This window comes from Hemibagrus wyckioides, linkage group LG15 (assembly GCF_019097595.1).
Source record: "Hemibagrus wyckioides isolate EC202008001 linkage group LG15, SWU_Hwy_1.0, whole genome shotgun sequence".
Taxonomy (NCBI): domain Eukaryota; kingdom Metazoa; phylum Chordata; class Actinopteri; order Siluriformes; family Bagridae; genus Hemibagrus; species Hemibagrus wyckioides.
Genome location: NC_080724.1, coordinates 3,160,499 through 3,177,137, shown reverse-complemented (window position 1 = coordinate 3,177,137; position 16,639 = coordinate 3,160,499). Strand labels below are relative to the sequence as shown.

Below are 16,639 nucleotides of genomic sequence, written 5' to 3'. Positions count from 1 at the left end.
GGCCATTTTTCAGACCGTCCTCCAAAAAGCCACGCTGCAAACAATTGCTCATCCACCACATGTAATGGCCATCATTATCACTCTAAATCCACTCCAGTGACCTCTGTTAAGAGGACTACAGACATACCCTCAGAATTTGTTTTGCATCTAGCACTGTGTTTTTAATTAAACAATCATGCATCTATATGTCTTACTGTGATTGTGAGGAGACATGGTTTGACCTCCCCTTTTGCAGAAAGTTCCAGGTCAGAGAAAAGAGAGGTCAAATGCCCCACCCCAGGCTGTGATGGCACAGGTCATGTGACTGGACTGTACCCTCATCACCGCAGTTTGTCTGGCTGTCCTCACAAAGACAGGATCCCCCCAGAGAGTGAGTCAGACTTGCACACAAATACAGACACACACACGCACACACACATACACACACATACACACACACATAACACACACAGTATAATGTAATGGATAGTCTTACTATCATTGTGAGAACAATCCATTAACCTAAATTTTAACGTAGTAGAGTTGTATAAGCTACAATAAAAATAGAAAAGTAAGTTAATTATTATAACTGTGCATGCAGGAAACTCTAAATATTATATTATATTATATTATATTATATTATATTATATTATATTATATTATATTATATTATATTATATTATAAGAATAAAATATATATAATGGGGTTTACTGTCAACATGTTTACCTAATTTGTAAATGAGAGTCAGAAATCACTGATCTTTTATCAGCTCATTAGTCACTTAATTGAGAAGCATTTGCATAGATAAGGCAGTATATCAGGATGTGGGGAGATGTCTGGATATCGTCACATATTCTCTAAGGTTATTACATAATTTAATATCTGGGTGAATACACGATTTTGTTTATTTTGGCACAAATAAGAAAGTAACCACAGCTAAACCTTTATAAGCTTTTAACACGTAAATAAAAAAAGATAATTCACAATTCAAGCATCACTAAATCCATAAAGTAAAATAAAACGTAAAAGAAATTCAAGGTTTGATCTACTTCCTTCCCTTGGCTTTCTTTTATTTGCTCAATACACCTGCATAAACCTTCATTTAAATTTGATGTAAATGAAGATAAAGCGGGAAGTGTGTTAATTATATGCCATACAAGTAAGACTGGTTGGTGTGAGCTTGCATCTGTGCAGCAAAAAGTGATTTATTGTGTGTTCTGTTCCAGTAGTCAATTGCAGATTTGTTCACATGCTGAAATTTGCACTTGTTTCTAAAAAAATCTTGAAATTGATAAGGATCAATATATTTTAAATGACCCTCCTGAACAGCTTGCTCACGTAATATTATAATTTATAAAATATATATTATTTGCAAGAATTTTATGTCTGGAAACACACAGGGAATATAAAACTCACATTTTTCCAGGTATTGAGGTGTTTAGGTCATCCTTATCTGATTTTTTTTTCTTTTGGTATCAATCAAATTACTGTAATGTATCTACACCAAACAAGCATAACATTATGACCACCAACAGGTGAAGTGAATAACACTGATGATCTCCTCATCATGGCACCTGTTAGTGGGTGGGATATATTAGGCAGCAAGTGAACATTTTGTCCTCAAAGTTGATGTGTTAGAAGCAGGAAAAATGGACAAGTGTAAGGATTTGAGTTTTGACAAAGGGCCAAATTGTGATGGCTAGACCACTGGATCAGAGCATCTCCAAAACTGCAGCTCTTGTGGGGTGTTCCCGGTCTGCAGTGGTCAGTATCTATCAGAAGTGGTCCAAGGAAGGAACAGTGGTGAACCGGCGACAGGGTCATGGGCGGCCAAGGCTCATTGATGCACGTGGGGAGAGAAGGCTGGCCCGTGTGATCCGATCCAACAGACGAGCTACTGTTGCTCAAATTGCTGAAGAAGTTAATGCTGGTCCTGATAGAAAGGTGTCAGAATGACGAGTCAGGGCAGGTGGTCATAATGCTATGCCTGATCAGTGTATATTTTAATATTTCCAATTTAAATAAGTCTGTTTTTATTTAGTGGATGTTATACATATTCAATTCATTATGCTTTTTATTTTAAAAGATCAACAAACACTGAGAAATTACAACTAAATAATTAATAATTGGATGTGATTTTTTAACAGTGTGTTTATATTTGATTTGGCTCTCTGTGTGTTTTGTTTGTGTGTTCAGTCCTAGCCATGCATGAGAATGTTCTGAAGTGCCCTACGCCTGGCTGCACAGGACAAGGCCACGTCAACAGTAACCGCAACACACACCGCAGGTACAGCATCTCCTATTAGTCACGCTACCGCACCTCCCATTAGTCATGCAGATGCTCACTTATGTTCACATACCTTTTCCATGCTCATACTGACACTTAATGTGTTCTTAGTTTATCCGGATGTCCGATCGCTGCTGCTGAGAAGCTGTCCAAGAGCCATGACAAGCAGCAGCTGTTGCAGCCAATGACAGAACAACCCAAAGTCAGCCCAAACCCAGAGAGAGTGCTCAGGTTAGTCCATGGCTTTAGCTACATTTACATACATTCTTATTTTGCATGGGTGAGTCAGACAAATAGGATTTTCAGGTTATGGCACTGTTGTTCCTGGTCAAAAGATATTGCTGTAAAATCAGTAGAGATGTTCTGCATCAGTTAAACGATGTTACAGATAAAACCACCTGCCACAGCCGTTCAACACATGTAGCTGTCAATCAAAGGACCAAATTCACTTGCCGTTGATTGGTGAATTCTTTGCTCAACCTTAACCCCCCCTTCCTGCCCTTCTAATAGAGATCAGCCTAGTCTATCATACCAGGTTCACAAAGCAGCCCCACAGCACTAATTATGCTGCAGATAAGCTAATTAATGGACTTACAGGGCATGGAGTATGAGAAAAATAATTAGTTTCTTCCATGGAAGGATGTCTGTTGTCAGAAAGCAATGCAGATTCCTGTCTCAATAGACAGAGACTTCTCTTATTAGTACGGTTATGTTTCGAATGAGCATCGGTGTAATGCAGGAGCCCATTAGGAAGAGGTCACAAAAGAGATGTGCATATGTCACTAATCTCTAATGGGAATGTACCGGGTTAAACTCAAGGCTATACTGGTTAACAATGCATCGTCTGCATGGCATGTTGACTAAACAGAGGTACTACAACAGCCTGTAACAAATAGGCTGTGCTGAATATACACTCGCCAAGTTCTTTATTAAGAACACCTTTACACCTACACTTTCATGCAATTATCTGATCAGCCAGTTGTTTGGCAGCAGTGCAATGTATACAATCATGCAGATATGGGCCAGCAGCTTCAGGTACACATGTTCACATCAACCTACAGAATGGCGAGAGATGTGATTTTGTCATGTTGTTCATGCCAGACAGGATGGTTTAAGTATTTCTATAACTCTATTACTATTTTAGAATTATTTGTTTGGTCTGTGATTTTAATACACACACACACACACACACACACAAATCATTTTAGAGGATTTTTGGGTTGCTCCTAGAAGACAATTTAGGATCAGGACTCACTGGACACAATGTGCCCGGAAGTGATAAGACACTGTTTAATCCTACTCTTTAAATCTTTTGTCTGTTTTGATGAATTTTGAATTTATGTATAATTAAGCCTGAAAAGAACTGCCAGAACTAAACATAAATGCCTGAATATATATGCATATGCATTCACACACACACACACACACACATTAAAAAAATTGTTAAATTTAGCAAAAGAATTGTATGGAAATATACCTTTACTCTCTCTCCCTCTAGACCCATGTGTTTTGTGAAGCAGCTCGAGATGCCACAGTGTGGCAGCTACAGGGCTACCAGCACGGTTTCCAACACACCGCGTGCTAACCTGGCTAAAGAGCTGGAGAAGTACTCTAAGGTCTCCTTTGATTATGCAAGCTTTGATGTCCAGGTGTTTGGCAAGCGTGTGCTCGCCCCACAGATACACACCGGTGACAGCTCACCCAAAACCTTCAAAAGTAAGTGAAAGCAAGTCCGAGAAAAGATGTAGAGATTGTGGTTAGAAACGTCATTAACTTGTCTCCTCTGTTCATCCACAGCCAAACCTCCATTACCGAGGACCTCTCCCCCTAGTCCCAGCTTGCAAAGCACCTTTGGAAAAAGCTCATGTGGAGCCCATGAATTCTCCCATGATGCTGAAGCTGCACACATGGCTGCGACAGCCATTCTAAACCTTTCTACTCGGTGCTGGGAAAAGCCTGAGAATCTCAGCACCAAACACCAGGATAAGGTAGAGGTCACACACATTGATTTCAAACCTATTGCAGCAACATAAATGTCAATACTGTAAATCCGCTGAGAAAACCAACGACACTGGCATTCAGAGAAGAAGTGAATGAATGTGTCCTTTTCCTTTTCATATACAATTTCATATCTCTGGGGCAGAAGTGCAAAGGTGTGTGAATGTGTTACATTGTGTAGCTGTGGGAAAATTGGCCTACAGTATAAAGCAGCTTCATAAATATATCATGAGCTAGAGTGATATGCTTCCCGAGGCCAACTGCTGTTGAGGCCTAGTTGCATCACCTCTCCTCCTCTTATTTTATTCATTCATTCCTCTTTCCTTTCATTTTTTTTTTTGCCATGCATTGCTGTTATTGCATTGAGTTTTCCATGGATAGCCCAGAAGGCTCTTCTGTTTATTATTCCCACTAGTCTAATGAGAGGATGAAGGAAGTTCAATGATTTCGTATAGTCAGAAAAACTAATGCAACTCTCCAAACACTTTTCCCTTTATTCACTTTCATCAGCTCTTCTCTCTCTCTCTCTCTCTTTCCATCCACATGAAGAGTTCATGCTCAGGTTCTGACTCTGATATTGTAGTGTATATATCTTTTTTAAGCGCACTGCTTTCTAAATAGAGTGACTACTTCATCATTTTTTGTCGATTTACTGCCATGTTTTTAGTGGGGGAGGATAAAAGGGGAAGATTAATGGGCTGAGAAGCCTAGTGGCTTGCCTCTAATCAGAGCGCTGCTGCTCGGGGATCAGCTGCCTTTCTTGCTCTTTAACACTGAGTCACCCCAACACTCAGCACTGTTCATACACATTTAGCTCAAAACCCACTCTGCAATTATGTGTTCTGATGCAAATAATTCATGAATCTTTTCAAATGAACAGTGTATGGGTAAGGAACAATACTTTATCTAGTGTAATATTATTTATTGTATTTATATGCTGTATCAATGCACGCTTTATCATATTGTTATTTCGTAACCTTGTTTTAGACCATGGAGATCGAGGTGGATGAGAATGGCACGCTAGACTTAAGTATGAAGAAGCCCATAAAGAAAGAAGGAGGCCCACTGAACACAAGCCCAGGCATGCGCTCCCCTGCCCTCTCTTCATCATCCTCATCATCCGGGCACCATGGCAACACTGCCATCTCACCCCACTTACAGGGCTACAAGCAGGAGGAGTGGGAGGGACCGCTGGATTATACCAAACCTAATCGGCAAAGGGAGGAGGAACTAGAGGAGGTGAGACTGCAAGCTTTTTGGACACAATCAAGTTCTATCAGACAGGACAGACTAGTTTTCTTTAGTCTGTCATTTTAAGGTCAGAAATTGTCTACTCTACTAACATTTCAAGGACATCAATGCACAGTTAAAACATAATATACAATATATTTAATTGATTGACAGTGATCATACCAACTAATTTAAACAGTTAAATGAATGTACTCAAATCTAGCCTAGGTGAATTCTTGATTTGTTTTAAAAATCTGTTAATTGTATTAATTAAAAAAGAATTAATTTTGTCTGTGTGTGTCTGTAGATGGATCATACAGCCCAGTCCTTTGTCTCCTCCGATGCTGAGGACTGTGACATGGCACAGGAGAGCCAGGAGGGCAGGAAGTATCCTGGTGAGGTCACTACCCCCAGCTTCAAAGTCAAGTTTCAGCCCAGGGAGTGCAAGAAAGAGCTCCTTATGTGAGTGGCAATCACAGACTCATATATGCACAAGTATATATAAGTATTTGGACATGGACCCAATTTTTGTAATTTAACCTCTTTACACCGTTACAGTGTATTTGAAATTAAGCATATTAGATGTAAATAAAGTGTAAATTTGCAGCTTTAATCAGAGAGATAGGACTAACCAAAAGTTCAGCCATGAGCCATGTAAATAAGGAAGGTTTACCTCAAGATGACTCACTGAAGAACAGAAAGGCTAAATAAGGCTAGAAAGAGACAGATCAGTCTGCTAGATAACTAAAAAAGTTCTGGAACGAGATTCTTTGGATTCGATGGAACCAAGATTAGTTTGTACCAGAATGCTGATAGATGTAGCAGGATGAATACTGAAAGCTTTCAGCTGAGATTTAGTCAAATTTTGTAAAACCAATAAGATGGCAATTTACAGTACAGATGTTTAATGATCCAAAACATACTGCAAAAACAACCCAAGAGTTTCTCAAGGCAAATTAATGGAATAGTTGTAAATGTCAGACCCAATAGAGAATGCTTTTCAGATACTGAAGACAATAACGATGGCAGAAAGACCCACAAGTAAGCAGCAACTAAAGGCTGGCAAAACATCTCAAGGAAAAAACCTCAGCATTTATTGTCGTCCATGGGTTCATCGGATGCAGTGGATTTGCTTTAATTTGTTAAAAGAATAATCCTTACATTTATAATTATACGAGTCTCTCCGATTACGTTTCAAGTTGTGAAAATTGAGGGACAATGTTATAAATGTCTGTAATGCCTTAAGAGTTAATTCAGTATTTTGTTAAACACCTTGAATTCAAGCTGGAAGAGCTGTAATCACATCCTGACTGCTTCATTTCAGTCCACTGTGGTGCTGAACACAAAGAAAAGAATGAAAATTGTGTGTCCAAATACTTATGGACTCGACTGTACGTTTTTTATAATGCCTTTATGTATATGGTTTCTTTTTTCTGCTGCTGATCTAATTAAACCTGTATAGAGTTGCAAGGCCATCTGTCTTTTGTTGTTATTTCTGTGTCTCCTAATTGGCATCAAGTGCTTTTCTGTGCTTAGTCTTGCTCTTCTGTTCTACTCTGTGTAGGTGTCCCACTCCTGGCTGTGATGGCAGTGGCCACATCACTGGAAACTATGCATCCCACCGAAGGTATGGTACTGAACGGAGCCTTTATTTTCTCTGTTTCTGCTTCCTGCTTCCTCTACCACCTAGCAAGTCTGCTTAGAATCTCCTGATATTCTGCTGAATTTATAAGAATTCTAATGAGTGAGGGCAGATTAGTTGGCAGGTTTACGCAGTAACATTGTCCCTCACCCTTACCTTCTGTGGTTTCTGATGAGCATGTTGGCTAAGCAATGTGTTTTGGCTTGAGTAGCGTTTTTTTTTTTACCTGTACTTTAGCTCTTAAAACAACATTCAGTATAAATAAACACAGAAGTAGCCTTTTCTTGCCTCTTTTCTGCTTGTTTCTGGTACTGATGTGGGGATATTCTGGGTCCTTTCTCTCTTTCTCGCATCCCTCTCCTTGTTTTCTTCCCCCTTTCTGTGTCTCAGTCTGTCTGGGTGCCCTCTTGCTGATAAGAGTCTTCGCTCCCTCATGGCAGCACATGCACCTGAACTCAAGTATGTGTTATAGCACTATTTCCTCTATATCTCTTTGCTACACTATTAAAATACATTTTCACAGCCTTTTCAGTTTGCTGTAGTCTTAACTTCTTATCCCACTTACTCCTGCTTCTGCTAGAAAAGGTCACATCTACATGTTTGCATGCAGATCTTGTTTTATAATTATCATTTTCATGTATTAATGTGTTTATATATGAACGTTTCATTTATTGAAGTGCTACTTAGTGCTAATGTTTGTACCGTTATCATCCAGTGATGTTGACAATGTTTGTCCACTGATCTTACTCACCCAGGTGCCCAACCCCAGGATGTGATGGTTCTGGCCACATCACTGGTAACTACGCCTCACATCGAAGGTATGGCTAATTCAACTCCTCATACACAAACACGCATTTTCTTTTACACATAAACGTTGCAGGACAGAGAAGCTCAGCGTAGTTGTAGATAGGACTCATACACTCTCACATACACTAATCATACACTACATGGAGATGAGACCCTTCCCTGTTGCTTTTGAATGGGTAATCAAAAATGAATCTACTGACTCTACTTGTAATGTTGTTTGATTTTCGATTGTCTTATCTTAGTTGATGGCCAGTATTTGGCTGGTGTGGCTTTCTTCCTCCTCTCTTAATGGGCTTCACACTTTCTGTTTTCAGTTTGTCTGGGTGTCCTCGTGCCAAGAAAGGTGGAATCAAAACAACACCTACCAAGGAAGACAAAGAAGACTCAGAACTCTTAAAGTTCGTACCATGTAGAAAGACTTTGACAATACTACACTCTTGTATTGTATCAGTTATGGAACAGTGTTGTAGCTGGAACTCTAATACCTGTATTCGAAGACATAAATATATCCCACGTTTAAATTATTCCTGGTCAGAGACTTTTTATCTGACAGCCATTTCACTGTAGTGCACTACAGTTTAATGTAGTTCAGAAAGCTTTCTCAAACATGTTTACACCAACACTTTTTCTTTTTTGCGTCTATAACACTAATTTGTATGGAAACTACGGTGTTTAGTGGTCAAGAGTGCAAAAAATATTTTTAGAAAATTGTGATCATGCTTCATGAACATGTAAAGAATTGAAGTGTTCACTATTATCAGTAAAGATTCAAAGTTACCTTATGATAAGAAATATATATTTCTGGTGAAATATTTTGCAGTTAAATTATATTCAATCCCTTCAGTTTTTTTTTCCATTCACCCCTCAGTGTTCTCTTTCTTACTGTCTTTCTCAAAATTTGTCATTCTCCCAGGTGCCCAGTACCAGGCTGTGACAGTCTGGGTCATATCAGTGGGAAGTATGCCACCCACCGCAGTGCATATGGGTGCCCACTGGCTGCACGGCGCCAGAAGGAAGGCATGCTGAATGGCACACCTTTCTCCTGGAAGGCCTTCAAGACAGAGGGACCCACCTGCCCTACACCAGGCTGTGATGGATCAGGCCATGCCAATGGCAGCTTCCTTACTCATCGCAGGTATAGTCCTGAACAGATATTCTGAAAAAGAGCTGCTAGTTGTGGATTGCATGAGACCGTGTCTGCTATTTCATAGAATTTTAAAAAAATATATTTCTATTTCAGATATTTAGACAAGTTTTATCAGAGAAAGCCAGCAGAACTATGGGTTGTTTTCATGTGAAGTGAATTTTTCATCATTTGATGTTCTTTGATCTTTGTCCAGTCTCTCCGGCTGTCCCCGAGCCTCACTGGCTAAGAAGAAAGCCAAGTTTACTGGGGAGGACTACGTCAACACCAAGTTTAAGGCTAGCGATGGTGAGCGCAGTATATTCATTTATTGTTCTCTTCATCGATCAGTTATTCTTCATACATTCTAATTTATATATTCTATTTTAGTTCTAGATAACGATGAAGACATTAAGCAACTCAATAAAGAAATCAGTGACCTCAGTGAGTCCAACAACGAAATGGAAGCGGATATGGTCAACCTCCAAACGCAGGTTAGCCTTTAATTATATTAGTACTCTAAAAAAATGTGTAAAACATGATGCAATAAAATGAAAGTATCGTTGAGTATTGTATAAAATGAAATATGCATTTTATATTATATATTGAATATAATATATACTATATGCAGGCATAACATTATAACCAGTAACAGGTGACGTGAATAAGACTGATGATCTCCTCATCATGGCACCTGTTAGTGGGTGGGATATATTAGGCAGCAAGTCAACATTTTGTCCTCAAAGTTGATGTTAGAAGCAGGAAAAATGGACCAGCGTAAGGATTTGAGCTTTGAGTTTGACAAAGGGCCAAATTGTGATGGCTAGACCACTGGATCAGAGTATGTCCAAAATTGCAGCTCTTGTGGGGTGGTCCCGGTCTGCAGTGGTCAGTATCTATCAAAAGTGGTCCAAGGAAGGAACAGTGCTGAACCGGTGAGAGGGTCATGGGCGGCCGAGGCTCATTGATGCACGTGGGGAGCGATCCAACAGAAGTTAATGCTGGTTCTGATAGAAAGTTGTCAGATTACACAGTGCAGGACGGGTCAGGGCTGTTTTGGCAGCAAAAGGGGGACCAACACAATATTAGGCAGGTGGTCATAATGTTATGCCTGGTTGGTGTATATTATACAGTATATATCTCCGGGAAGAACAATGCACAATAATCCATTCAGAATTGCTAGTTCAAATTGGCACAGATGACAGCCGTGTCCTGAAATCAGTACAGCCAAAGACTTGCCCTCAAATGTCTGGTACGACTTAACACAGAGTCATAGGCATCATATCAGAGATGTCTTTTCCCTTCAGCTATCTTTCAGCTAGATTTCTCACAATAATAATCAAACTCGTAGACCAGATTCCAGCTGGGGAAGTGCAGTGGAGATCATAATAGGGGAAGCATGTCTTCTTCGCTGAGTCTATTGAGCTTTATTCACGCACAAGATTTCAAGGGCACAATAAAGCAGAAAATACCACTCCATAGCACTCCAGCTAACGCCTGGCAGACAGCTTTTGTTTTTTCATCTAGCAATTAGTAAATGTACATTGATATGTACAATAAAGTTTTATTCTCCACTTGGGGCCTTCATAGCAGCAGCAAATATATTTTTATTATGCCACATATGATGCAGTATAAAGATAATTATACCATTATCACAAACCTCATGCTACATTAGTAATATCACTCTGAATCCTAAGTTAGTAACTGTGTCTTAGAATAAACAATGTGACGAAGACGAAGAAAAGCATGCAGGATAACCCAAATTGTAAGCTATTCTTTCTCTGTAGTATTTTTTGAGCAAAGAGGGTGAAATCCTAGATTTGAACAACCTGTAGCTGCAACAAAACAGTAAAAAATTTAGTTTATGTCATTGAGGAGTAATGTACAAGCAGCAAGAAAAGTACAAGCATCATTAAATAACAATGAAATATAGCTAAACACCCCAATGGGCATAATGATGCTGTCTTTTGGCCCCGGTGCCCCAATGGTGGCCCAGAAAAAGTGAATTGAAAAATATTTAGTGGTAAAATAATTGTTTCTCCCTTTTGCTAAGATCTCATCAATGGAGAGGAACCTGAAAAACATCGAGCAGGAGAATAAGATCATTGAGGAGCAGAACGAAGCACTGTTCATGGAATTGTCAGGACTCAGTCAAGCTCTGATCCGCAGTCTGGCCAATATCCGTCTGCCCCATATGGTGAGTTTTTAGGCACACACACACACACACACACACACACAGCACAATTTCTTTAGCAGTGTTACTCTGTGTATCTGTAATAGTGTCTTTTTAATGAATTCATAATACCAGCATGCAGTTTATTCTGTAACATTGCACTTCCAGTAAAAACGGCTCATTGTTTATAAATCCCCACCCATATCAATGAATAATGAACTACACACAACCATGTTCATACACGAATTCACACACACACAAACTATTTTGCATCATTTCCTCTCTCACAGCAGGAACCAATCACAGAGCAGAATTTTGAAAACTATGTGAGTACTCTGACTGACATGTACACCAATAAAGACTGCTACCAGAACCCCGAGAACAAGGCCCTGCTGGAGACCATCAACCAGGCAGTGAAAGGCATTAAGGTGTGACCTGAGGCATCGCCCACTAGAGGCGTAAAAGAGAAACGATGTGTGTAGAAGCGGAGAGAAAATACATGCAAACGGTACACACAAAAACGGGCATTCAGGTGTTTTTTTGAATTATTACAGCCTTCATCCCAGGGAGCATTCTGTGAAAAGAAAAGAGAAATATGTATCTAACATTTATGTTCCAAAATCCACAAACGCTGCTGGATTGGAAGCAGAGGATGAAAAGACCACAACCAAATCCTTTTTGTTTGACCAGACAGGGGGGGGAAATAGGGGGGAGAAGCTTGTATTTTTGCCAATTAAAGGAGTGTTTAATTGCATGTCTTTGAGAGTGAAGCTGAGGATGAAGAACAGAGGGTGTACTTCAGCATTAACAAGAGCCAAACAATTTGGATGAAATTGTCTTTGTATTGTGCGTGAGGGACTACTCGCCCTTTATCACAGCAGATGCAGCACTTCCTAGTAGTGAATCACCACAGCTTCAGGTCATTGAGGCCCATTGTACCTGTTCCGCACAAGCTCACGTGCACATTCTACTCAAAGCGAGAACACACTTTGGGTCTTCAAGCTGTGTGTTATTCATATCAGATACCATCTGGTTAACACTAACCGTCAAACCACATGCCTCCAGAATTCAGCCGTTATATTTATAAATCTATATTTTATTATTAGTTCTAGACAGACATTTAGGTTTCGATACTTTAAATACCTGTAGATGGCAGAAGCACTAGTTCATTCTCATTCATTTGCATTATTTATTTGCTAGAGTAATATAATGTATTGCTACTCGGTTAAATCCAGCCGTATCTGTTATATTTATCAACAATGAATTGCACTTCTTTCCAATGAACCGCTTATAGATTTCATTGTTAATGTTTTATAAATTATTCAGACATTCATTTGTCCTGTACTCTTCTCTTAATATTCCTTAATTTATGTATTTATATGTATTTTCGTCATGTTTTTATGGTTTACTTTGTTTTATTTGAACTCGCGTCCTGCATTGAAAAACAAAACTACTATAAAAACAATGCAGCCTACCCCTTCCATCTTCAAATCAACACCAATATAAGAAAATAAGAGAAACTATTTTCCGTTGTTTTGTTTTTCTTTTCTTTTTTTTTTATACCTGATTTTCTTTCGACAATAGATTTCTAAAACTTTTTTAAGTGAAAATATTTTGAACTGACAAGGTTTTTTATAATCAAATAAGGCTTTTTTCTTTTTATTTCATTATAGATATTTTTTTCAAAAATCCTGAGAGATCCAAAACAAAACAAAACAAAAAAAAAAAAATGGAGAATGTGTATTTATTATTTATTTTATATTTATGAACTAATGAACTGTGATACGATTGTACTGTATATTTATTTTGTAACGTTTCTGTGTGTTTATTATGAATGAGTCTCGGTAGTCTTGTACTTAAATAAAGACAGAAATGTCACTCGGACAAAAATAAATAAATAAGGTTCATTAAAATACCAGCAACACTTCCCATGGGAATGTAAAGACAAAAAAAAAAAAAAGCAATTCTTTGAAACTTCCTGTGAGTTTAAAGAAGAAACGGAAAAGGTATCGTAAAAGGAAGTGCAATTTCCTTAATGAGTTTTATCAATTCAAGCTCATGGCTTTGCCAGTCTGTCCAGAATGGTTTTTAAGTGATGACAACTGATGATGTTATTTCTTCCTCAGTTGGTATGTCATGAGATATATGTTGAACTAGTACCGAAAGAGGGGTAATGGTAAAAAAAAAATCTTTTTTGCCAAAACCGTATTAAGAGAAACCTTTGAACCACAATGTCTTTACTCAGCTAGATGTGTCAGATGAGCATACACCCACGTAGCCTTATTCTTGATTTTATTTTTTTATTTTAAAAATGCAAAAAGTGCCACTAAACAAACAATTTTCTTTTCTTGACTCCTCCCATTCAGCAACCACATGATTCTTGAGTCGTATGATGATGTAAGATGTGTGGTAATTGTTACAGTTGCCTTTATTTCCTTGCCGATATGGCCATAATTATACTATATATACGTTCTGTATAATAAAAAAAAACGACAAAACGATTATATAGAGAATATAAAAACATACATATATTTTTCCAGTGTAATTGTTAACACTTATTCTTATTGTAGCTTATGAAAGAAATGTCAAAAAAAAAAATAAACTGTGACTATTACTACCAATAGAAGAAGAAGAAAAAAAATGACCCATTTTACTGTGGTGGCAGGATATAATGTGTTTTATAATTTAAACAGGTACGTTTTTAAATCTAAAATGTCGGGGGTCGTTTGTAAAAAAATTTCCTATTTTTTGAGGCGTATTATAGGTCCATGGTTGTTGGGCTTCTCTATGTATTGTCATGCTCATGGGACAGTGGTGTAATGGTAGTCAATTCTTTACCCATCTTGGCGTTACATTGGGTCTGTACCTGTGAAGACTCGTCATAGTGTGCTGAAAAGGTGGTGGTCCTTCTCTTAGTATCGTCGTGGTGTTGTGTCGGTTCCGGTGGGAGCAGCCTCGTTTAGTTATTTTTGTCTCCAATGCTAACCGTGATAAAGAAAGCAGTGTGATTGTTGTTAGCGAGTTGTAAAATTGAAACATTGTGCCTCCTTATGTCACCAGAATTTTACATCTCCACCTATATGCAGTAGAGATAGGCATGTTGTCCATTCGGTGTTATAAAGATGACGTCACACATGGATGGTTAAATATCAGTTTCTAACCAAATTTACTGTTTTAGCCTAGAATGGACTTCTATCCATCGCACCAAAAAGTAGGGGACAAAAAATGTGTATGTCTTTTTATGTTCGTTGATGTCCAGTGTAATTCTGTCTATGGCGTTTAGGATTCGCTCTAACTCGTTTCAACAGGCTTCATGTAAAAGGGTGAGGTCATCAAGTCAGGGCAGCTAATCTGAACAGTTTGGATCGACCCCCTGGATCCGAACTGAATATAAAGGAAAAATAAATAAATAAATAAAGGTTGAGCTTAAGCATTTTTATGTGTCATTGATATGCTGCTCGACTTCTCTCACTCTTGCACTGAGAGAATGGAGGAGACGTCAGTTGCATAAATTTATGTCCATTTTGTATAATGTCCCTGGCCTTATCCTCTCCTTCTCTGTAACCTTTCCCCAGGAAAGATAGGGCATTGCATTTAAATATGAAAATGCTCTGCTTTAGCAAAATATTAGTTGGGGAATTGAGGTACTCGTTATCTTGTTTTTTGGGGTTTCTTTTTTCTTTTTTTGCTGTAGTACCCAGCTCATCTTTAAGGGCCAGAAGTGAAGCGTTCTAATCCCAGCTTTCCCAATGCTTTGCTTTTTCAGTAATAAACCACTTTCACTTGAACACATTAACTAATTATCAAAAAGAGCCATTTCATAAGATTATCGTGCCTGGGATAGAGAAGTCTAGCCCTATGAATTTAATGGAATCTTTAATCCGCTTATTACTACTACTGACATACCATAAAGCGTGTATGAGTTAAAACACATTCAGTTATATTTTGTCATATCATTAAAAAAACAAAACAGTGAGTTGAGAAGCTTTCTTACATGTTTTATTTATTTATTTATTTTTATGAATGGTGAAGTTTCAAAATGTAGCCTGAATCATTAAGCCAAGTGTAGCACTATTATAACACAGAACTCAAAGGTCTGGATAACAGATAGATGGGAGTATTGTCCATGGGAAGGAGTGACCACGTCGAACAAAACAGTACAGTAGTAAATACTAGGAAGGCGTGTTTGATAGAACGTTTCCCCATTAAGCTGACGTAACCAAAATGGCCCTCGATTTGTAGGCGCCATCTTATCCTACAGCTCTGTGGTGTTCTCGTGTGTGCCTTTTCTTACTTCACTTAGCTGCAGGAAAAGGTGTGTTTACATTTTGATTAATAAGTTTAAACAACGCTCAGGGTGCCATTTCTTCAGGGTCTGAGAGGGAGACATGAGTACTGCAAGTTTCTTTAAACTGTCACCATTTTATATATTGTTTCTTTGTTTATTTGCTTTTTACACGATGAAACCGAATATATCTTCCCGAAAACCATTTCCGAAACTGTGACACAAATTCATGCTGTTAAATGCACGATTTTGGTTATTTTAGGGAATTTGTCAAAAGGTGAAGCAGTTGTGCACAGGGCATTGATTTGACCGCAGTAGGAGTCTTGTATATTTGTAATTAAGGAACTGTGTTGTATTAATGAAACATTAATTTCCCGAAAATGACAAAAAAAATAAATAAATAATAAAGCTCGTGACATTATCTACAGCCAAAGCTTGTCCTGCTTTGAAGTTCTTTATACAGAGATGAAGTATTTTTGCTGGTGATTTTGTAGACATTGGTACTTCCAAAAATAAAATAAAAATAAAAAAAATAATAAGCACTTCCTCACGTATAGATTGTATAGATTTTTGTCACATTTCTTTGTTTTGTAGAGCGGGACAAGCTGTGGCTGTAGCGCTTTCACAGCTTCATTTGGAAAAGTGTGTAGCTGGGTATGGCTTGTGACTGTGTTTGTGTACTCTTGTATCTGTGCTCCCCCATATTAGTGTTAACGAGAACAGCAATGTCTTTTGTTGTGGAAACATCTTTTCGTTTGTTCATTCCAGTGTTATCTATGGACAACTTGAATAAAGTGGACAAAACAGCAACCTTTCTGAATCTGTCTCTGTGTGTTCTCTGTGTGAGCATTGTGTATGTGTGTGTGTGTGTTGGGTCAGTGGGGGTATTGGGTCCTAATTGGTGCCCTAAGCCCTGCTGTCCTTCCTTAAGTCTATAATTTGGTGCCTTTTTGGACTAAGGTTGGTGCATTAAAAGTGCTATGATTTTGATGTGGCTGAATTTTTTTTTTCCACATTCACACCATTAAGTTACATCGATTTCAGAGCATCCACAAATGTTTTCTGTGAACACTCTGAAACACTGTGTAGCAAAGAACTCAAAGCTAGAACTCAA

General features: G+C 38.3%; 1 protein-coding gene across 7 annotated transcripts in view; it reads left to right on the top strand.

The window, feature by feature from the left end:
- The window catches only part of myt1b (myelin transcription factor 1b), a 29,117-nt gene extending 12,772 nt beyond the window's left edge, over window positions 1-16,345 (top strand). For 3 of the 7 annotated variants that reach the window (XM_058410646.1, XM_058410643.1, XM_058410641.1), the window contains 16 exons: window positions 236-370; window positions 2,177-2,267; window positions 2,379-2,498; window positions 3,766-3,983; window positions 4,065-4,255; window positions 5,253-5,504; window positions 5,803-5,957; window positions 7,060-7,122; window positions 7,528-7,596; window positions 7,893-7,955; window positions 8,259-8,342; window positions 8,858-9,079; window positions 9,285-9,376; window positions 9,458-9,561; window positions 11,121-11,264; window positions 11,531-16,345. In XM_058410646.1, the coding sequence (XP_058266629.1) occupies window positions 236-370; window positions 2,177-2,267; window positions 2,379-2,498; window positions 3,766-3,983; window positions 4,065-4,255; window positions 5,253-5,504; window positions 5,803-5,957; window positions 7,060-7,122; window positions 7,528-7,596; window positions 7,893-7,955; window positions 8,259-8,342; window positions 8,858-9,079; window positions 9,285-9,376; window positions 9,458-9,561; window positions 11,121-11,264; window positions 11,531-11,674 (2,147 nt within the window). In that variant the 3' untranslated portion in view covers window positions 11,675-16,345. The remainder of the gene's footprint in view (window positions 1-235; window positions 371-2,176; window positions 2,268-2,378; window positions 2,499-3,765; window positions 3,984-4,064; window positions 4,256-5,252; window positions 5,505-5,802; window positions 5,958-7,059; window positions 7,123-7,527; window positions 7,597-7,892; window positions 7,956-8,258; window positions 8,343-8,857; window positions 9,080-9,284; window positions 9,377-9,457; window positions 9,562-11,120; window positions 11,265-11,530) is intronic. The other 4 variants (XM_058410642.1, XM_058410645.1, XM_058410644.1 and 1 more) reach the window with 4 other exon arrangements.
- Window positions 16,346-16,639: the final 294 nt, after the last annotated feature.